Source organism: Rhizomucor pusillus (assembly GCF_041956525.1).
Source record: "Rhizomucor pusillus strain CBS 183.67 unplaced genomic scaffold VTP01scaffold_4, whole genome shotgun sequence".
NCBI lineage: Eukaryota > Fungi > Mucoromycota > Mucoromycetes > Mucorales > Lichtheimiaceae > Rhizomucor > Rhizomucor pusillus.
In genome coordinates, this window is record NW_027192146.1 from 1,578,689 (window position 1) to 1,596,196 (window position 17,508).

A 17,508-nucleotide genomic window follows, 5' to 3' on the forward strand; every position below is an offset into this window, starting at 1 on the left:
GATTGTTCTGGAAAAAGATATAAAGTTACATAAACAATTGAATATCACGACCCGTGTTGTTAAGAGGATGCCAAATCGTCTGCTTCTTCGGACTTAGAGTGCACGCGTGGTTCTTCCTGGAGATGATGGAGCAGTTGCTCGTTGCAAGCACGCTCATCAAGGTGCTCCTGGTGCCAGCCTAGTAAGCCCGTCCTTTTGTAGAGTGAGCAGCAACAGAGTTCTTACATGCAGGGGCATCTGCCACATTAATGTTCCAGCCGATCTACTGACTTTGAAGTGCATCGCAACTGGCTGGCAATCACGTACAGTCTGCCACTTGGAAAGTGGTATACAGAGGTTTGAGAAGGAGAGATGGCTAGGAAAGACAAAAGATAGTAACAATGGAAAGCATAGAACACATCCATATGGACACTTGATTATCCGCCGTTCTTTGCATGGTTCGAAAAATTCTGGAGCATGTTTGGACAGTACGCGGATGCAGAAATGTTACGGGTGGATAATTTGGAATATGCAAGTTCGGAAACCATCCTTTTTCAGCGATTTACAGTGATTGCAAGCGATCTAGTCCTGTGGTGGGCCCTCGTTAGGTGAACGTCGTTGTTGTTGCACAAGGCTATACCTTACAGGATGGTGATGATGATGTTGACTTACAGAGATAACCAGATATGTAAAGTATTTCGGTGCCAGCAAAGTTGGTGATTACGTACGCTATCTTGTGGCAGGCTCGATCCTGTTGCACCCGGGGCTGTTGATCGTGGACCACATGCATTTCCAGTACAATGGGTTTTTGTACGGCATATTAGTACTTTCCCTTGTGGAGGCAAAGAGGGTAAACGACAATGTACTCATATCTGTGTATGTATGCCAAAACTAATAGCAATTTCCAGGGGAACCGATTGATATCAGGGATTTTATTTGCAGCGCTGCTCAACTTTAAGCATATTTTCCTATACATGGCGCCTGCGTATTTTGTGTACCTGCTCAAGGCACACTGTTTCATCAATGTCTCGGAAGAGAGCGCGCCACCGACGTTTTCGCCTAAAAATTTTCTAATCTTGGGAGGATCGGTTGCAGGAGTATTTGTGGTGTCGCTAGGACCCTTTTTGCATCAGTTGCCGGCGCTGATAGGTCGGCTGTTTCCTTTCACTCGGGGATTATGTCATGCCTACTGGGCACCTAACTTTTGGGCGCTGTACGCCGGCGCGGACCGCTTTTTGATCCACGGTAAGAGTTTTACCAGCAGAGGAAGTAGCTCCGAAAGAAAAAAAAGTTAACGAAACTCCTCAATTTTCCATTAGCGGCCAAGAAATTCGGATGGTCGATGAACGAAGCAGCGTTGGGCTCAATGACTCGAGGCTTCGTTGGTGACACGGTCTTTGCTGTGCTGCCCGAGGTGCGTGCAATCCATACGCTCATCCTCACTGTGGTTGCCCAATTTGTAAGTAAAAAGTAAACGTAAAAAGGAACAGCGAGAATTTCCTGCTACCCCCTCGCCGCGGCACGGCACCAATCGAAAGCGGCGAGGAGCAACAAAGCGAGGAGGGAACGGTGAGCTGATAATTTTTTATTTTAGGCTGTATTGCAATTACTGTGGCGGAAACCGACGTTTGAAAATTTTCTATCGTCGGTGACGCTATGTGGGTTCGCATCGTTCATGTTTGGATGGCATGTGCATGAAAAGGCCATCCTGATCGTGTTGATCCCTTACAGGTAAGTAAAGCAAAGATGCGAGGCACCCGTCATGTGGTTTAAAACCTTAAATTTATCTGCGTTTGTAGCTTGATGGCAACCCGCAGTAAGCTTCATTTTCGGGCGTTTACCATTCTGAGCAGTGCAGGCATCTACTCGCTGTTCCCTCTGCTTTTTGACTCAGCAGGTAAACGTTGATTGCGTATGTTTGCAGAGAGTTAAGACTTAAGACTGATGATGGAATGATTGATTGATTGATCAGAAACACCCATCAAGATTGGCGTGTCCCTGTTGTGGTGGCTGGTTGTCATTTCGGGATTAGCGCAATGTCTGAATAGGTAATTGGGAAAAAATTGTATCGGAGACGACGGGTGGCGGGAACGCACTGACACGCAAGGAAAAAGTGGAAAAATTCATAGACCGCTCATGGGTTTGCACCCCATTGAAATGGTGTACTTGGCGGGATTGCCGGGGCTCCAGGTTTACACTGGGGTGTTGCACGAATGGATCTGGGGCGGGGGCACACTCGAGTTCCTCCCGCTGCTTTTGACGAGTGTCTACTGCGGCGTAGGCGTCCTGTATGGCTATATATTGACTATAATAGTTTCCCTTGGTTCGTCGCCACGCTCATCTGGGACGTAGCTGGAACGGGGGGTGTAATGGGGGTCACGAAAATTATCTGAGAACCGACGTAGAGGCAAGGGTCACGTCCCGCGCCGTCCCGCACATTTCTGGCCAACCGCTTTCATCTGCAAATAAAAATGAAGCCGTTGAAAAAAATTCCTGGGTTCCATTCTCCCTTTTCACTTCTTCTTCTCTCTATTCCTTCCAAACAACAACTCCTTACCCACCATGGATTCTCGCGAGTTGAAGATGCCAGGCTACATGGTCTACTGCGTCCTGATAGCGGCGCTAGGCTCATTCTGTAATGGATGGGTTATTGGATCTGCAAACGTTCCCGGCGAGATTACACACAATTGTCCCAACGGGAGTGCCCACGTTGCCAACCCAAGTTTTCCCGATTGCTTACCCATGGACACTGCTCTCTGGTAAATCACGGGATGGTGCTGTGCGAAAAAGCTTAAACTAAGTGATTTTTAAAATTACTATAGGGGCTTTGCTGTCTCTGCCTTTTGTGTCGGTGGTCTTGTCGGTGGCATCACCGGCGGTGTTGTCCAAACAAAGCTCGGCCGTAAAAAATCCATTTTTGTAAACACCTTTGGCTGGATCGTTGGCGCTATCCTTATGGGCGCTTCCGTCCACGGAGGCATGTTCATCGTCGGCCGTCTCATTGCTGGTCTCTCTTGCGGTCTTGGCTCCCTCTGTATCCCAACTTACATTGGTGAAATTTCTACCATTCGTGCACGTGGTGCTATGGGCACTTTCCACCAGTAAGTTTCTCTTTCCTTACTTAATCCTGTACAACGTCAATTTCTGTTGCCTGACTTAACACCTTTTACTTAGGTTCTTTATTGTCATTGGTATTTTGCTTGCATCCGTCATTGGTTTGCCAACTTCCAAGGTCCCTCTCTGGCGTATCAACTATGCCATTGTCGGTATCCCCGCCATCCTCCAGGCTTTCCTTATCACCACCTGCGTCGACTCTCCACGCTGGCTCGTTTCTGTCAACCGCATCGAAGACGCTCGCTACGCTCTTCAGAAGCTCCGCGGCAAGAACGCTAGCATCGACGGCGAGTTGTACGAAATTGTTGAGAACCAAATCGGTCCCGCTGCAGCTGCATCCACCATCCGCAAGAACGACGGCGACGTTGAAATGAAAAAGTCTCCTTCCCCTGCTCTCGAAGACCAAGCTCTCGAACCTACCGCTACCCCCGAAAGCGAAGACATTCACGAGAACCTGTCCTTGATCGGTATCTTTAAGGACAGCCTCGTCCGACGCGTTACCATTGTCGTCTTGTCCCTCCACTTTATCCAGCAATGGATTGGTATGAACGCTGTCATCTTGTACTCGACCACCATATTCGCTTCTGCCTTTGACTCCAGCATGTCCCAGTACTTGGCTATCGCTACCACCGGTATGAACTTTGTCGCCACCCTTGCCTCTGTCTTGCTCGTTGACCGCATGGGTCGTCGTCCTCTTTTGCTCATCGCCGAGGCTGGCTGCACCATCTTTTCCGTGCTGTTGGTTATCGGCTACCGATTCAACGTTTCTGGTTTGCTTATCGCGTCCGTCTTCTTGTACGTCGCCTCATTCGCCATCGGTATTGGTCCGATTCCATGGGTTAGTAGTATATTAAATTTAGAATGACATCAGAGATATTTATGTTTGCTCACACATCACCGTCGCACTGATAGATGCTTACCTCCGAGTTGTCTCCCACCTACGCAAACTCCTCCGTCGGTGCTGCTGCAACGTGCATGAACTGGGCCATGAATTTTGTCATTGGTCAAGTCTTCCCTATCATTTTTGAAGAAATCGCCGGTTACGCTTTCTGCATCTTCGTCGGCGTCGGTATCGTCTCCTTCGCCTTCACTTGGATCATGTTGCCCGAAACCAAGAACCGTTCTATCGAGAACATTGTCCGTGACTTGGCTCGTAAGACCGGCAACGCAAACCTCGAAATTGACGAGTCCCGTATCGCTTCACGTCCTTCTTCCCGCATCGCTTCCCGTGCTCCTTCCATGCACGGTGCTCAGTAAAAAAGAAATTCTGATTAACTTTCTTAACATCTATATATATAACTCTTTCTCTCCACCACTCCAGCGCTTACCGTACACACATACACACGACACAACAACAACAACAACATTTTTATATAATACGTACAATGCAGACACAGTCACTCTCTCTCACATATACACACTCTCTACCACACGATCACACATTCTTCTCTCGCTCACTCAAATCTTTCTCATTTTGCCAGAAAGGATGGATGATACCATGTCTGCATCTTTTAGACGCTTTTCTCCCTCCCTTTTATTGTTGCCCTTTTTGTCTTGAACCTTTCACCGTAATGTAAATGATAGAAGAATGGGAGCAATAGACAAACCGCTGTACATTTTTCTGTTTCTGTTTATTAGGGTTGTAAACCTCTTTTGTTGTTGTCCTTTATTGTTGTTGTTGTTGTTGCTGTTGGGTTTGATCAATAACTTCGCTGCCAACGTCAAGAAATCCATACTGAGAGCACACTTGGATAAGCGTCTCTGCGTCGTCAACCTTCATCTTCTCGAGCACCTTGTTAAGTTCTTCCAATTTGCCCGTCTTGAGTGCGTTTCTGAACGACTCTGGCAGTTGCTCAAACACCTTGTAAGCATCCTTCTCCTCTTCCTTGTTTGGATCTGGGATACGGATTGTAATCTGGCCACCTTCGCTGGCTGTCTGCAACTGAATGGTTTCAACGCCTTCGCTCTGACGCTCTTGCATGATAACCTCGCATCGCTGCCGGATATGTCCATATGTCTTTTCTACATCGTCAAAGAACATTTTTCTTGCCTGTTGATTCGGTCCATTCATTCTAAAACCAATGGTTTAGACACTTGTACGTAATTCTTTTTTTTTTTTTTGAGATATATATACTCCACTCACTTTTCAAAGAACACCTTTGTGCCGTTACCTCCAAGCTGACCGCAATACTGCAGAGTCAAGGACTGGATCACGTAATTCTTGGCTTTCTCTTCTTCTCCTTTAAGCTGTGCTGTGAATGCTTCTGCGAGGATCTGGTCGTGGATCTTTTCGGTAATAATCTCGGGATGCTTTTCCAGGTGCTTGTAACTTGCTTCGAATCCCTTGAGCTTAGCAAATGCTTCGGCTTCCTTTGACATTTCAATGTCGCCGCTATCTTCATCATCTTCTTCATCGTCCGCCTCTTGACCTTTCTTGTCGTCAGAAATTGACTGTGCATAAACGTCAATTACGATATATACATCGCATCAATATGGATAATCCGTCTACATACCAGATCCTTCATTTGTGCATTAGGATTCAATGTCTCAATAACCGTCTCCTTCTTCTTCTCCTTCTTTGTTGGTGACGCATTTACTTTGCTGCCCTTGTTGAGAATTGTCCGGTTGCTGGTTTCATGGAACATGTTTTCCGATGTCAGCTTGCGCGATTCTTCCTTCTCCAGCTTCTCAAGCCGCTCACGCGATGTGTCTAGCAATTTCTGAGCGCTGTCAATGATCTTTTGGATGCCTTGCTTCAACTCGGTGCGGGCGGCTGCCTTGTCACTGTCCAGTTTGGACGATACACGCTCGGCGAGCGAGTTGAGTGCCTTTTCGAGTACCAGGGGCGCCTCACCGGGCTTGGGCGCCTCGTCCACTGCAACGCGGCCCTTGTCCTTATCCTGCGCCAGTTTCTTTATGCTGTCGAGTACTTTAACCATTTCCTCATCATTGTCCAAACTGGCAGCAGCAAGCGGACGCAGCTGCTCCAGCACACTCTCTTCCATGGGTATAAATTGCTTCAAGTTTTCAATGTTGGCCTTGCGCTCCGCACGATCCTGTCGAATCTTTTGCTGTCTCCATCGAATCATGGATCGCTTGTCGACGTTCGGATGACACTCGATATCCGAGTCATCAGAGATTTCGAGGTTGTCCCACTTGCTATAATCAATGGGCATCGTATTTTCGAAGTGTATGTGCTGCAGGTAAGGGACTACTGGAGAAATGTTCTCGAAAGTTTTCAATGCCGCTAGCCCGCCCGCTCAGACCGTTCGAGAAATTGCTTATTGCAAGTGCCGACTACGGCTGCTGCTGCTGCCCTCTTTTGCTACAGATTCCATTATTACCAAGGTCTTGGTAACCAACTTAAAATGAGCAAATGATGATCATGACAAATTGACTCATTATCACTTGGATATACATTGCTCACCCACAGCGACAGACAGCGCAAATTCTGAAGAGAATATTATGCACTGGAATGATTTGATGACAGCAATATATTTATTTCGATAAGAACATTACTTTCATAGAGTATGGATACTCACGCTGCAGGCATGTTTTGCTTATTGTCCAATGCAGTATGTGTCTCTTGCGTAAGATGGCTGCATGTATCGATGAGACGGAACACTCTGCCAGATGAAAAATGCAGCGTCGGAGGCACACTGCATTTCTTTACTTCTTTCGTTGATTTATTCTTGTAAGTTTGCTGACTGACTGGCGCAGCGAGTTTGAACAGAAACTCTAATCTGCTCATCTTCCCCAGATCATGTCCGGTAGAGGCAAAGGTGTACGTAAAGATTGAAAGATCTTGGCTACTTAAGGTACTCAAACGTCTGTTTTCTTCTTTTATTTCAACAGGGAAAAGGACTCGGAAAGGGAGGCGCCAAGCGTCATCGCAAGATCCTTCGTGACAATATTCGTAAGTCTGCCACGCGTGTATGCACGCGCGACGTTAGGTAGGACGCGTACTCACCAAAATGATTTTTCAACAGAGGGAATTACTAAACCCGCCATTCGTCGTCTTGCTCGCCGTGGTGGTGTCAAGCGTATCTCTGGATTGATGTAAGTTACTGACCAACCAGAATGGTCAGGGTGGTAGTGGTGAGGTTTCAAGGCAAGTTTGCTCACCTGATTCCCTGTAGCTACGAAGAGACCCGCAGTGTCTTGAAGGTCTTTTTGGAGAATGTTATTCGCGATGCTGTTACTTACACCGGTATGTTCTTGTCTCTTCGTGCATCACGGGTGTACTAAAACATGACCGAATAGAACACGCAAAAAGAAAGACCGTTACTTCATTGGACGTTGTCTATGCATTGAAGCGACAAGGCCGCACTCTTTATGGCTTCGGCGGTTAAGCAACATTTCGCTAGCTGTATTCTCCAGATTTCAACAGCTGTTTGCTTAAAATAAAAGGAATTTTAAAATACTTACAATGCTGTATTTACAGTATCTATCCTGTTCTCTGCTTTGAAACGGCGGGATTTTGCAGAAAAATGTCGCTGACGAAATGCGCGCATTGTCGCCAAATTTGGTTTTGCAACGAAGTCCGGCGAAACCGCATTTTCCTTTTCTTATTAGATTATCCATGGACTATGGAAAACGAATCAGTCAACTGCTCGATTTGTGCCAGAATAGCTGGGTGACGTTACAATCACAGAGCAAAGAGCTTCCTTCTTTAGACGGAAAGAGGGTATCATCGCTGGCGTTGCAACATGCGGGCAAAGAGTTGCATAATGGGATCAAGAGATTGGTGCAGTTGCAAGATGCGGTCGATGAGAACCCCGATATCGTAAACGATGAGCAGTGGCGGCAAAAGACCGAGATTGTTCTCGAGCAGGTGCGAAAACAGCTCCAAGAAGCCATCAAGTGTATATCCGCCGCACACGATGAGCGAGAGGAGCAGCACCAAGAGCAACAACGTGAACTATCACCACTGCCAAGAATATCCGAAGACTCAATTTCTGCTGATAATTGCTCAACATCCTCGCAGCCATTTTACACGCATACATCCACGTCCAGTTCTTCTTCTGTTCCTTCTGTTCTTCTTGTTCCCGAAACCACAAAGACTGCTTCCACTACATCATCCATGTCCTCGAGGATACCCGAAGAAGATGACAGCAACAGTCTGTTTAACAGACCGAGGAATCCAGCCGTGCATGACCACAAGCTTGCCCAGGCGTTGTACGACATGTCCTTGAATGAGCCTTCAAAACCCAGCAGCGCCGCATTATCCTTGCTCCCACCACCACCAGAATCACCCCGCAAGACGGTATCTACCGTGGAGCGGCCTTTTGGTCGTAAATCGATCACTGTAAGTCTTGAGATATACCTAAAGAAGGTGACCATAATCTTACTTTCTTTTTCTTACAGGTAGAGAATGAGGATCCACGATCGAGCCGCAAATTGCGTATGCTTCCCGTATTCAGTAGACTCAAGCCTACTAGGTCCACACCTCTGCCAAGCAATGCACCTGCACAGATCAATTTTTACAAGGACGATGAAGAGTCCAAAGATCGTCGCGAGATATTCGCATCCGATGCCATCGTGGACCAGCCGCTGCGCATCGGTGTTGGATACGGAAGCTACATTTGCTACAACTGCACTGTGCTGAGCGACAAGGTAACACGAAATTTGAATGAGAGATCATGCCATGTGGTGATCGTGGTGAACTGAATAGGAAATATAGGGGCCAGCCATTTCTGTGCGCAAGCGCTACTCAGATTTCGTGGACTTACGGGACGAGTTGATTCGAAGGTATCCAAGGCTCAAGAACAGCATACCCAAACTACCGCCAAAGAAGGTCGTCGGTAAATTCACACCTGCCTTTGTTGAGCAACGCCGTCGCGACCTTGAATACTTTTTCAAGTACATTGTCTTGCATCCCACCCTTGGAACCAGCTCTACCGTCACCCAGTGGATAGCGCCGTAATTTATCTCTTCTTCTCGTATCCTCATCCCATCCTGTCCTTTTCTCGTTCGCACATTTTACATGTCATCACCCGTTTTCCCTCCGATATACTTCCTGTAACTAGGTCAATCAAATCGCTGTCTTTTGTATACCGTTTATTATTATTATATTATTATTATTATTATTATACAAACAGAATGAGAGAATATTGAAAGAAGCATCTGGAATTGGCCCTTGCCCCTCCAAAAGGCGGCAATACTTAGGCCCGAAAATGTTCAACGTGTAAACTATCAACCACGTGAGCTGTGATCGGTTGGGGTAACAGCAGTGCATCATCTTATCTCTCCATGTTTCCTCCTCGCAAAGTAGCAATGCAAAGTACTGTAACAATTTTCTAACCAGATCTGCTAATAATTCAAGACCCGTGCGAATCACATAGAGTAGAATCAATTTATTGTAGTATAATAGTTAGTATTAGGCGTGCGTGGAGTTGTCTCATGTTACTGTGCAACAAGAGAGTGTGAAAATGCTTTGTTTAATGAATTCGCTCCGCCCCAGAAATTATTCTGACAGATTGGTTGAACCATTATCTTTTTTTTCCCGTCGTCGTATATATTTATTGCTTTTTTTTTCTTTTCATGTCACAAAGAGTAGCGTTTGAGCACTTTGATCCACAAATAGAGATTGGAAAAATAGACGAGAATGGAAACACAGTGCGGCCACGCAAGAAACCAGGTCGAAAACCGAATCCTCCTACGCCTGCGCAGCGCAAGGCACAGAACCGTGCGGCCCAGCGAGCATTTCGAGAACGCAAGCGTCAAGAAATGCGCGAAGCTGAAATGACAATTCGCAAGTGCATTCATATGCGCGACCAAGCGATCCACCACGCCAGCATTCTTGAACAACAAGTCGAGCAATTGCGGTTTGAGAATAGTTATTTGAAAGGCCATCTTTTGGTATACAAACTAGCGTGCGTCGCAAATGGCCTAAATCTGCCAAAACTCTGGGCCGAAAACGAGCGAGACGGGTTTGGATGCGATACTGCGATGCATTCGAATATTCCTGGCATTCCACAAATACTTGATTTCTTTCTCGATAGCAAGCGACAGGTTATAAACATGGTTGATGAATGGACTTTTACAAACGACATGGATTCTTCAATGCTGCAAAGTATCCTTCTTCCTCCTCCTCCTCCTCCTCCTTCCTTCTCCTCCACTGCCAGCATCAGTGCATCTTCTATCCAGCAACCGAATATACCACCATCACTCGATCCGTACTCTTCCTCATCACCATCGTACATGTCAACCAACGGCGGCAGCAGCAGCTGCCTAAATGCTGTGCAACCACCACCGACTGCCGCCAAAGAAAATCTTGGCAATAATCCAGTTCAGTTGTCCAACGTGGACATGTCAGAATTTCTCCACGATTTACCAACGGAAGCAACCGCAGACACCCAGAGCTTTTTGGATTCAATCTTGGAAAGTGAGTCTGTGCTCGCCGCCGAATCTAGCCTTGTCGAGAAGCAGCAGCAGCAGATCGAACAGGGCGATCATTTATTACCACCGCCACAACAACAACAACAACAACAACAACAACAACAACAACAACGACAACGACAACAGCAGCAACCACCATCACCAGCACCGGCACCATCATCACCATCATCGACGTTGCAGCAGCAAGCATCCTCCGAGGACCATCAGCAAGATACGTCTTCTGCACCGAACTCTCGGACTAGAGGACCGATGACGGCCATGGAATATCTCGAAGTTATCCGGAAGATCACAGAGGTGGACGACGAATCCTTCCTACTATTTGCGCCAAGTAAATATATCACATATCTTGTTTACATTGCAAATACTTGCTAGGAGCTAACACCTTACGTGTATAGCTGAACTGCAGCGTCTGATCCCTCACGACCCGCGCATCGACCTGATCCCAGGCCCAATGATGCGCGACTGGCTGATTATTTACAAGGACTTTTACGACGCCGAGGATTTATTTATGCTGCTGATGGAAACAGCGCTATTCAAGGGCGGGCAGATTGGCGATCCTGACTGCTGGTATGTTCCCGACATTTTCTTGCAGAAGTACTGGTTTATTCTGCCAAACCACACAGCGCCACGCTGCGTCGACGAGGCCCAGCGCGCGTTGCTCTATGCGAGCGCACGCCACATGCTCAACAAACTCGATGATCGCAAGCGCGCATACATTCAGCGAAGTAATTCGCTCACTGCAGCAGCGGCAGCAGCAGCAGCAAACACAAATAAATACAATAACAACAACAACGACGTGGCGGCGTCGTACTACCCGGCCGGAGGCTTTCCCTTGGTATCCACCTCCAACAACGCTTCTTCTGCGATTGCCGGCATGTAAACTTTAAATATCAACCCCCTCTTCCTTCCCCGTTCGTACCCTTATCTTCTCATTTGTGTGTTTTGTATGCATTTACCTTTTTTCCATCGTAAATCACGGAGTAAACAAACGTGGTTGTTCTGAATATCCCAAAATGGCCGGTCCTCCTAAACCCTCACTCGTGAGCATAAATGGATGAATGTAAGGGGGCACTGCTGCATGCTCCTTTTTATTGTTACAGATGAGAGAGCGTCAAAGGACAAAACGTGAAACAATAGACACATTGACGTGTTGGTTTGTAAAACTCATATATGTATATATGCGGGTTTATTTAAATCGTGTTGTAAACTCTTGCTTTGATGAACATTGAACGAGAAGGTAGAAAGAAAAAGTGATGATATCTGTATAGGGAATGCATATAGGGTGTATACTAGTAAAAGGTTCCAAAATACACGACTGGGCACCGGAGAAAGAAAGAAAGAAAGAAAAGCAAAAAGAAGAAGAGAAACGGAATGTATACAAAAATCAAAAACGGAGGAAGAGGAAGAGGAGGAGGAGGACAAGAAGAGCAGAGAAGAGCAGAGCACCTGGTAGTAAGAGGCAGAGTTGAAAAGGAAAAAAAAAAGAAAAAGAGGCATACGAATTAGAAACAAGGACAAGACGAAAGTAGTGGCGTGCATGTGATGATGTGTAAGTTGTAGGGTAGAGACAAAGCAGCAGCAGTCTTGTTTCGAGCCTGCGATTATGTTGAACAACAAAAAGGAAGGGAGCGCTTTCTCTGCTACTAGTACTACTACAAGGAGTAGTACGCCGGCTGTTTCCTCCAGGCAGAAGCGACGGACGGCGGCGGCGTTGGCGTTGGCAACGAAGACGACGGGAAGCATAGGGACGGAGTGTAGGTGGTGAATGAGACTTGCGGAGGAGTGGTGGGGCACGATGCGATGCTGTCAGCGGTCGGGCTGCTGCATTCGCTGCTTGTTCCTGAACTTGATGGCCGTCGGTTCTGCTGACTATCGGACATGGGTGTTGGTGTTGATAACCAATTGACGAGTGTGCGGATATCGACTTTGCGCTTAGCAGCCTTGACAAATAGCTCTGGAGGACGCACTCGAGTGTGTCGCAGGTAGTAGCTCTTGCAGGTCTCGCACCAGTGGCCCACGCCGCAGAGGTTCCTATACCACTGATGGGTCTCGTGGACACCGCAGTTAGCACACCGTTTGCGCGGGGGTTGCTGGATAGTACTAGTAGATGATGCCTGCTGCTGGTGGTGGTGATGATGCCGCGGGGGAGGAGAGTAAAACACCATGGGAAGATTCCGCTGGTCGACAACCCGAGGTCCTGGCCGGTTAGCAACAATCAGTCGAAGCGGTCGCGGCTGGTTATGTTTGAGTTGGTAGCGATAGCATGCGACGCATAGCCTTCGGCGGGACGCAGTCTTTGTATTACAGTTGCTGCACATTGGTTTAAGCTTGGTAGGACGCGGCGCTTGGAGAAGCTCGACTAGATCCGTGTAGCTCTGTGGCTGCGTCGCAGTGGACCCGGGCCGAGGCAGATCGTGATGACTGAATCCTGCAACGTCAAACAGGAAATTCGCGAGCTCGACGACTTGCTGCAGACGTCGTTTGTCAAAATCATGCAAGTTGAAGCGAAACATCGTGTTGAGAATGTTGTTGAGCCTGTAAATGTGGTCCTCTTTGGCCAGCGACGCATTCTCCAGGAAACGGACATCAGTGCGACCGGGAGTGGATCCGTGCTCGGTGTAACGAAATAGATGGAGAAGCCATGTTGGGAAAAAGATAAACTCGGGAGAGACGAGCTGGCTCTTGTTCTTCTCTGCCCTAAAGAACACAGCTAAAAGCCGCATCTGCTGGCATATTTCAATCGATTGCATCGGCCGCGATGCTTTTCCAGTACCAATGTGGCAGCGGAAAGAGCCATTCATGTGTCGACCAATAACCTTGATGTGGATTGGTGTGTGAGTCAGAAAGGGCGCCGAGTAGAGCTGGGCAGAAGGCCATATGTATCCATCCGTGAGGTTGCTGCGTTCCGTGTTGGGTTTGTAGTGGAAACCAGAGTCTTCGAGCACCCGTTCCCACAGCCGCATCAAGTGCTCATCGTATACAGGCTGCCGTAGTTTATTGTTACTGCTGTTGATCCTATTACTGTCGTACTTGTTGGAGTCGTGTTGTTGACAGCTAACCTCCTGGTGGTGGTGGTGGTTGTCAGTCGCTGCTGCTGTTGACTCGATGAGCAAGTCAGCTATATTCATCGTTGTCGTTGTGGTAGTAGTAGAAAAGAAGAAAAGCGAGATTATAGGACTGGTGCAAGGTAAGCAGGTGGAAGAAATAGGTAAAAGGGCAAGATGAGGCAGAGCTTTTATCCTCAGAGCATAACGACAACAGTCTTGTATGACTCGTAACAAGCTCTTTTTTTTCAGGGGTTCTTTTTATAGTCTTTAGCAATGCCCACATCTAATTTTCAGTGGTACGCTGATCCTTTTTTCTTTGTGTAGCTTGAGAGCTTGTCAGGAACTGGCCCATCACAAACGTGAGATGATCCCATGCCGCCCTTATTTCTTTTTCGGTAGTCCGAATGCAATGATGAGCATTACATACGTGCGCTTCTTACTGTACAAGGTATATCTTCCCCTTCGAAACGCTTCCATGTAAAATCTTTTTTCTTCTTAACTGCATGCTTTTTCTTTCCCAATTATAGATTTAACAGCCAGGGCGCCCCTTTCATTGTTTGTTAACCTCAATGTTCATTCCGTTTCTCCAGCAGCAGGTGTATCAATTGCATGCAGATTAGACGCACTCGTGTGCTGACCATGAGACAGTGGAAAAGATGGCAATAAGATTATCTGCTCCTTAATGTAAGAGAGATCTCTAACTAATCTCTATCTGTACGGTAATTTTTTTCATGAATACATTGTACCTTGCAAACTTACATATTCAGGGACTAACCCGCCCAGAATTCAATGCCCGTGCAAAAGAAAAAAAAAGAAAAGGTTTTTTCCAAGGGCTTCTCCTACATTCTTCACGCTAGCGACAGGGCATTGATCCCCATTCAATGTTCTGGACTATTCCCTGAACATGACGATAAAGCCCCCACCCCATAAAAGTTATCCGTGCAGCAGGATATCATTACATTTACACCGAGCGTACATGATCCTATCTAGTACTACGCAGACGCAGCAGCAGCAGTAACAGAGGTAACGTGTCCACCCCCTTCCCTCGTGGTCTTGAGATCAGTGAGCGAGCGAGGATGCGCGGAATTCAATCTTATTCGCTATTGGTTTGGCCGGGCGCCGTCATATACATTTCATTGTTGCGGGTGTGGGTCGTGTCACCGACATTTGCTGCTGCATGCTCAAGAAAAGAAAACCGGACTTGTTCCTTTTTAAGAAAGAGAAACAATTGCGCAAGGATGCGCCGCCGCCGGGGATGGAGTTGGTAGTGAGAAGGAAATCCCTTTCCCTACTTACTACTAAGCGCAAAGCACTACGTAGTAAGCAGAGAGAGCATATTCAAGGGAAAGCTTCATGCTTCTTAAATGAACTACCACGGAGGAGGGAAAAGCAACAGTTTCATTAGGATTATGCGCAGTATGGAACTACTTCTCGCATCCGTCGCGCGAGAAGATCCGTTCTAAATCGTCCAATTTGATCAGATAGAGTTTAACAAGGTTGTAGAAAAAGCCGCTCCTTTTGCACCCCCGCCCCGGCTGCTCCTTGGGGGCACAGACGGATGCACCGTCCTATCGGCAATCTATGTACTCCCCTTTCAAGGAAGCCCATCCCAAAAATCAAAAAATCAATAAACCCCCACTTCCCCAATTACTCACGCCCGTCACAAGGGGGTGTCACAAACAAAGCAGCTTGTGAGAATAATTCAGAAAAATTAGCGAGACACAAGTTTCTTGCTTGATTGCGAACGACGACGACAACGACGTTGCTGCCAGTGATCACTGAAATGGTATGTTCCATACCGGCACTGAGCACTTAGCAGCTGGATCAGTGTGCTCTAAAGCGAGATAAGGCAAACAGATAACTAATTTAGATAATGGAGAGGATTCAAACGAGAAGAGATCATTTAGATCTAAATTGTAGTTACAGATATGGTGCTAAATCACTCATTTCTTTTTAGATGTTTTGCGCGGATCAACATCATTTACAAGCTTGTTGCTCGGTACCGTCCATGAGATAGGACCGTGTTGCTATATTTCACATCACTTGGCATTGACGGGGCAGACCCGTACTTGGAGAAGACATTGCTTCGCATCGTGCCTCACCCACCATCGTGGCACACCGTGTAAGCTTTGCCAAGAACTTGACGATCAACAGGTATATGTCATGTACTCCTTGGGCCACGCGTATTCTTTACTGGATGGAGCAGGTAGCGATAAATCTGTGTATATACAAATCACAATTACGTGGCTCCTCCTGCTGGTCTCCTCCACCCGGTCAAATAAGGTTGCTTACTGCTCCTCTTCTCTTGTTCAATTTTAACCCTTGTACTCGTAAAAGTAATATATACCGGTATGGGTTTATTACTTCCTAACAAGGGATTCTTTCTCACATCGACGGATCATATTCCGTCCAGTCTCTACATAGTTACGATTGCTGGTACCAGAAAGCCCGCAGACTTTGGTGTACGGAACATTGTGTCTCCTGAAAAAGAAGACGAACAAGATACCTTATCCAGATACAAGGAAACTATGCCCTTTTGACCAGTAGGTCCATGTCGATCCTTTGTTCTTGGACCCTTGACCACGCTTACGTTGCTACAAATCTTCTCCCTTTCTCTCTGTACACGAGTAAATGTCGTCAATTACGCTAGACAAACACAAGTGTTATTCTTTGTAGATATTGTAAAGAAAAATTACGGAAAGTGAAGGAGTACTCGTATCATGCGCCTTTTCTATCGTTTCTCGTCGGCAGAATCTTCTAGTCTCGGTTAGGAGAGATAGTTGAATTCATTGCTAATATACTAGCAGTCTTTAGCAACAATCCCTTTAGGACTAGCGGTTGTTTTCGCGATACACCTGAAATGACACAAACGTACGTATCCATAGTATATGAGCATTTCAACGATCGCTCGCTATGTACCAACATAAGTTTTAGCTGTGTTTCAGGGATCTTTGGGAGGAAGGAGACGGATCACGCAGTGACTGAAAACAGATACAAGTGCTCCTCAGTTGCATACATAATGTCATAGAAGGACGGAACTTGTGCTGTCAAAGCCTAAATTTCTCATAGATGGAACTCAGGGGCAAGAGTTCCGTGCTACATGGCATTAGGAGTGCCTTCGTTTTTGTCTTGACATTAAAATAAATCTAAAGGATGCCATCTTCGTTTCCTATTACAAGGTTTATAGTGTCAAAAAACTACTGTAGAAAAGACAATGGAAATATAGACAAACCAGGATACATCAAGTTTCATCCAAAAGTAACATAGACTAACGCGCGGTCCAGCTGTTGCTTACTGGTTACTCAGTCACACTACCCTTGCTAAGACGCAGAGTATAAAGCAACGCCATACCTCCATCAACTTTGTTTTGCTGGTTCTATTCCTCTCAGTGTTAGCTTCACGTCTTCCATGAAAGAGCGTATCACTCGGCATTGAAGCATTGGAATGTATGTATGCTTCGCTTTGTGGTTCATCGGTTGCATGGAGCACGTGGGGAGGATGCCAGGAACTTGGCAGATTGGGCGTGCGCGCTAGCATGTCACGCTCGAAAGTTCGTATATGAAATCGCGATAACGTAGTAAACGTAACGTTTGACTGGTAGGGGTAAAAACTCTCCTTGTCTTGCGCCGGCCCGGGAAATTTTGGATAGAAATTTAAGGTTGCTCCTTTCCTGGTCCTTGAACAATATGCCGAAATACCTGTATTGTGTTGTCGTACATAGTCCAAAGAATTGTAACGACCTACATAGCGTGCATTTATCAAGCGGCAGTTAGCACAATTCGATCATGGCAGTAAATTTTATTCAGCATAGAGTATAACTTTGACATTATTTTCCCTATCGCGTCTACAGTTTGTCTGAGGGGCAAAAAAGCTGGGTTATTTCTGCCAAACTGGAAAAAACTAATTATATATTTCTACCAATCCGACGATTGTGCTGGTTTCAATATGAGTAAGCAAAACCGCACAA

At 46.6% G+C, this 17,508-nt stretch overlaps 7 protein-coding genes across 7 annotated transcripts; 5 read left to right on the top strand and 2 right to left on the bottom strand.

Moving 5' to 3' along the window:
• Positions 1 to 122: 122 nt before the first annotated feature.
• On the top strand, positions 123 to 2,331 carry VTP01DRAFT_7950 (uncharacterized protein; the record flags this gene model as incomplete). The annotated part of the gene is made up of 10 exons (XM_069387018.1): positions 123 to 181; positions 258 to 336; positions 394 to 587; positions 664 to 829; positions 888 to 1,224; positions 1,299 to 1,438; positions 1,574 to 1,710; positions 1,779 to 1,876; positions 1,952 to 2,027; positions 2,094 to 2,331. 10 exons carry the CDS (start codon positions 123 to 125, stop codon positions 2,329 to 2,331), a joined length of 1,524 nt encoding a protein of 507 aa, XP_069242415.1.
• Positions 2,332 to 2,541: 210 nt separating this feature from the next.
• On the top strand, positions 2,542 to 4,350 carry VTP01DRAFT_7951 (uncharacterized protein; the record flags this gene model as incomplete). Its single annotated transcript, XM_069387019.1, has 4 exons — positions 2,542 to 2,738; positions 2,802 to 3,080; positions 3,154 to 3,931; positions 4,006 to 4,350. 4 exons carry the CDS (start codon positions 2,542 to 2,544, stop codon positions 4,348 to 4,350), a joined length of 1,599 nt encoding a protein of 532 aa, XP_069242416.1.
• Positions 4,351 to 4,759: 409 nt separating this feature from the next.
• On the bottom strand, positions 4,760 to 6,269 carry VTP01DRAFT_7952 (uncharacterized protein; the record flags this gene model as incomplete). Its single annotated transcript, XM_069387020.1, has 3 exons — positions 4,760 to 5,165; positions 5,237 to 5,544; positions 5,607 to 6,269. 3 exons carry the CDS (start codon positions 6,267 to 6,269, stop codon positions 4,760 to 4,762), a joined length of 1,377 nt encoding a protein of 458 aa, XP_069242417.1.
• Positions 6,270 to 6,856: 587 nt separating this feature from the next.
• Positions 6,857 to 7,445, top strand: VTP01DRAFT_7953 (uncharacterized protein; the record flags this gene model as incomplete). Its single annotated transcript, XM_069387021.1, has 5 exons — positions 6,857 to 6,877; positions 6,949 to 7,009; positions 7,083 to 7,152; positions 7,233 to 7,303; positions 7,357 to 7,445. 5 exons carry the CDS (start codon positions 6,857 to 6,859, stop codon positions 7,443 to 7,445), a joined length of 312 nt encoding a protein of 103 aa, XP_069242418.1.
• Positions 7,446 to 7,675: 230 nt separating this feature from the next.
• VTP01DRAFT_7954 (uncharacterized protein) lies at positions 7,676 to 9,019 on the top strand (the record flags this gene model as incomplete). Its single annotated transcript, XM_069387022.1, has 3 exons — positions 7,676 to 8,401; positions 8,461 to 8,709; positions 8,777 to 9,019. 3 exons carry the CDS (start codon positions 7,676 to 7,678, stop codon positions 9,017 to 9,019), a joined length of 1,218 nt encoding a protein of 405 aa, XP_069242419.1.
• A 617-nt stretch (positions 9,020 to 9,636) lies between these two features.
• VTP01DRAFT_7955 (uncharacterized protein) lies at positions 9,637 to 11,374 on the top strand (the record flags this gene model as incomplete). The annotated part of the gene is made up of 2 exons (XM_069387023.1): positions 9,637 to 10,822; positions 10,890 to 11,374. The coding sequence occupies 2 exons, from the start codon at positions 9,637 to 9,639 to the stop codon at positions 11,372 to 11,374; spliced, it is 1,671 nt and encodes a 556-aa protein (XP_069242420.1).
• A 772-nt stretch (positions 11,375 to 12,146) lies between these two features.
• Positions 12,147 to 13,622, bottom strand: VTP01DRAFT_7956 (uncharacterized protein; the record flags this gene model as incomplete). Its single annotated transcript, XM_069387024.1, has 1 exon — positions 12,147 to 13,622. The coding sequence occupies one exon, from the start codon at positions 13,620 to 13,622 to the stop codon at positions 12,147 to 12,149; it is 1,476 nt and encodes a 491-aa protein (XP_069242421.1).
• Between the last annotated feature and the right edge of the window lie 3,886 nt (positions 13,623 to 17,508).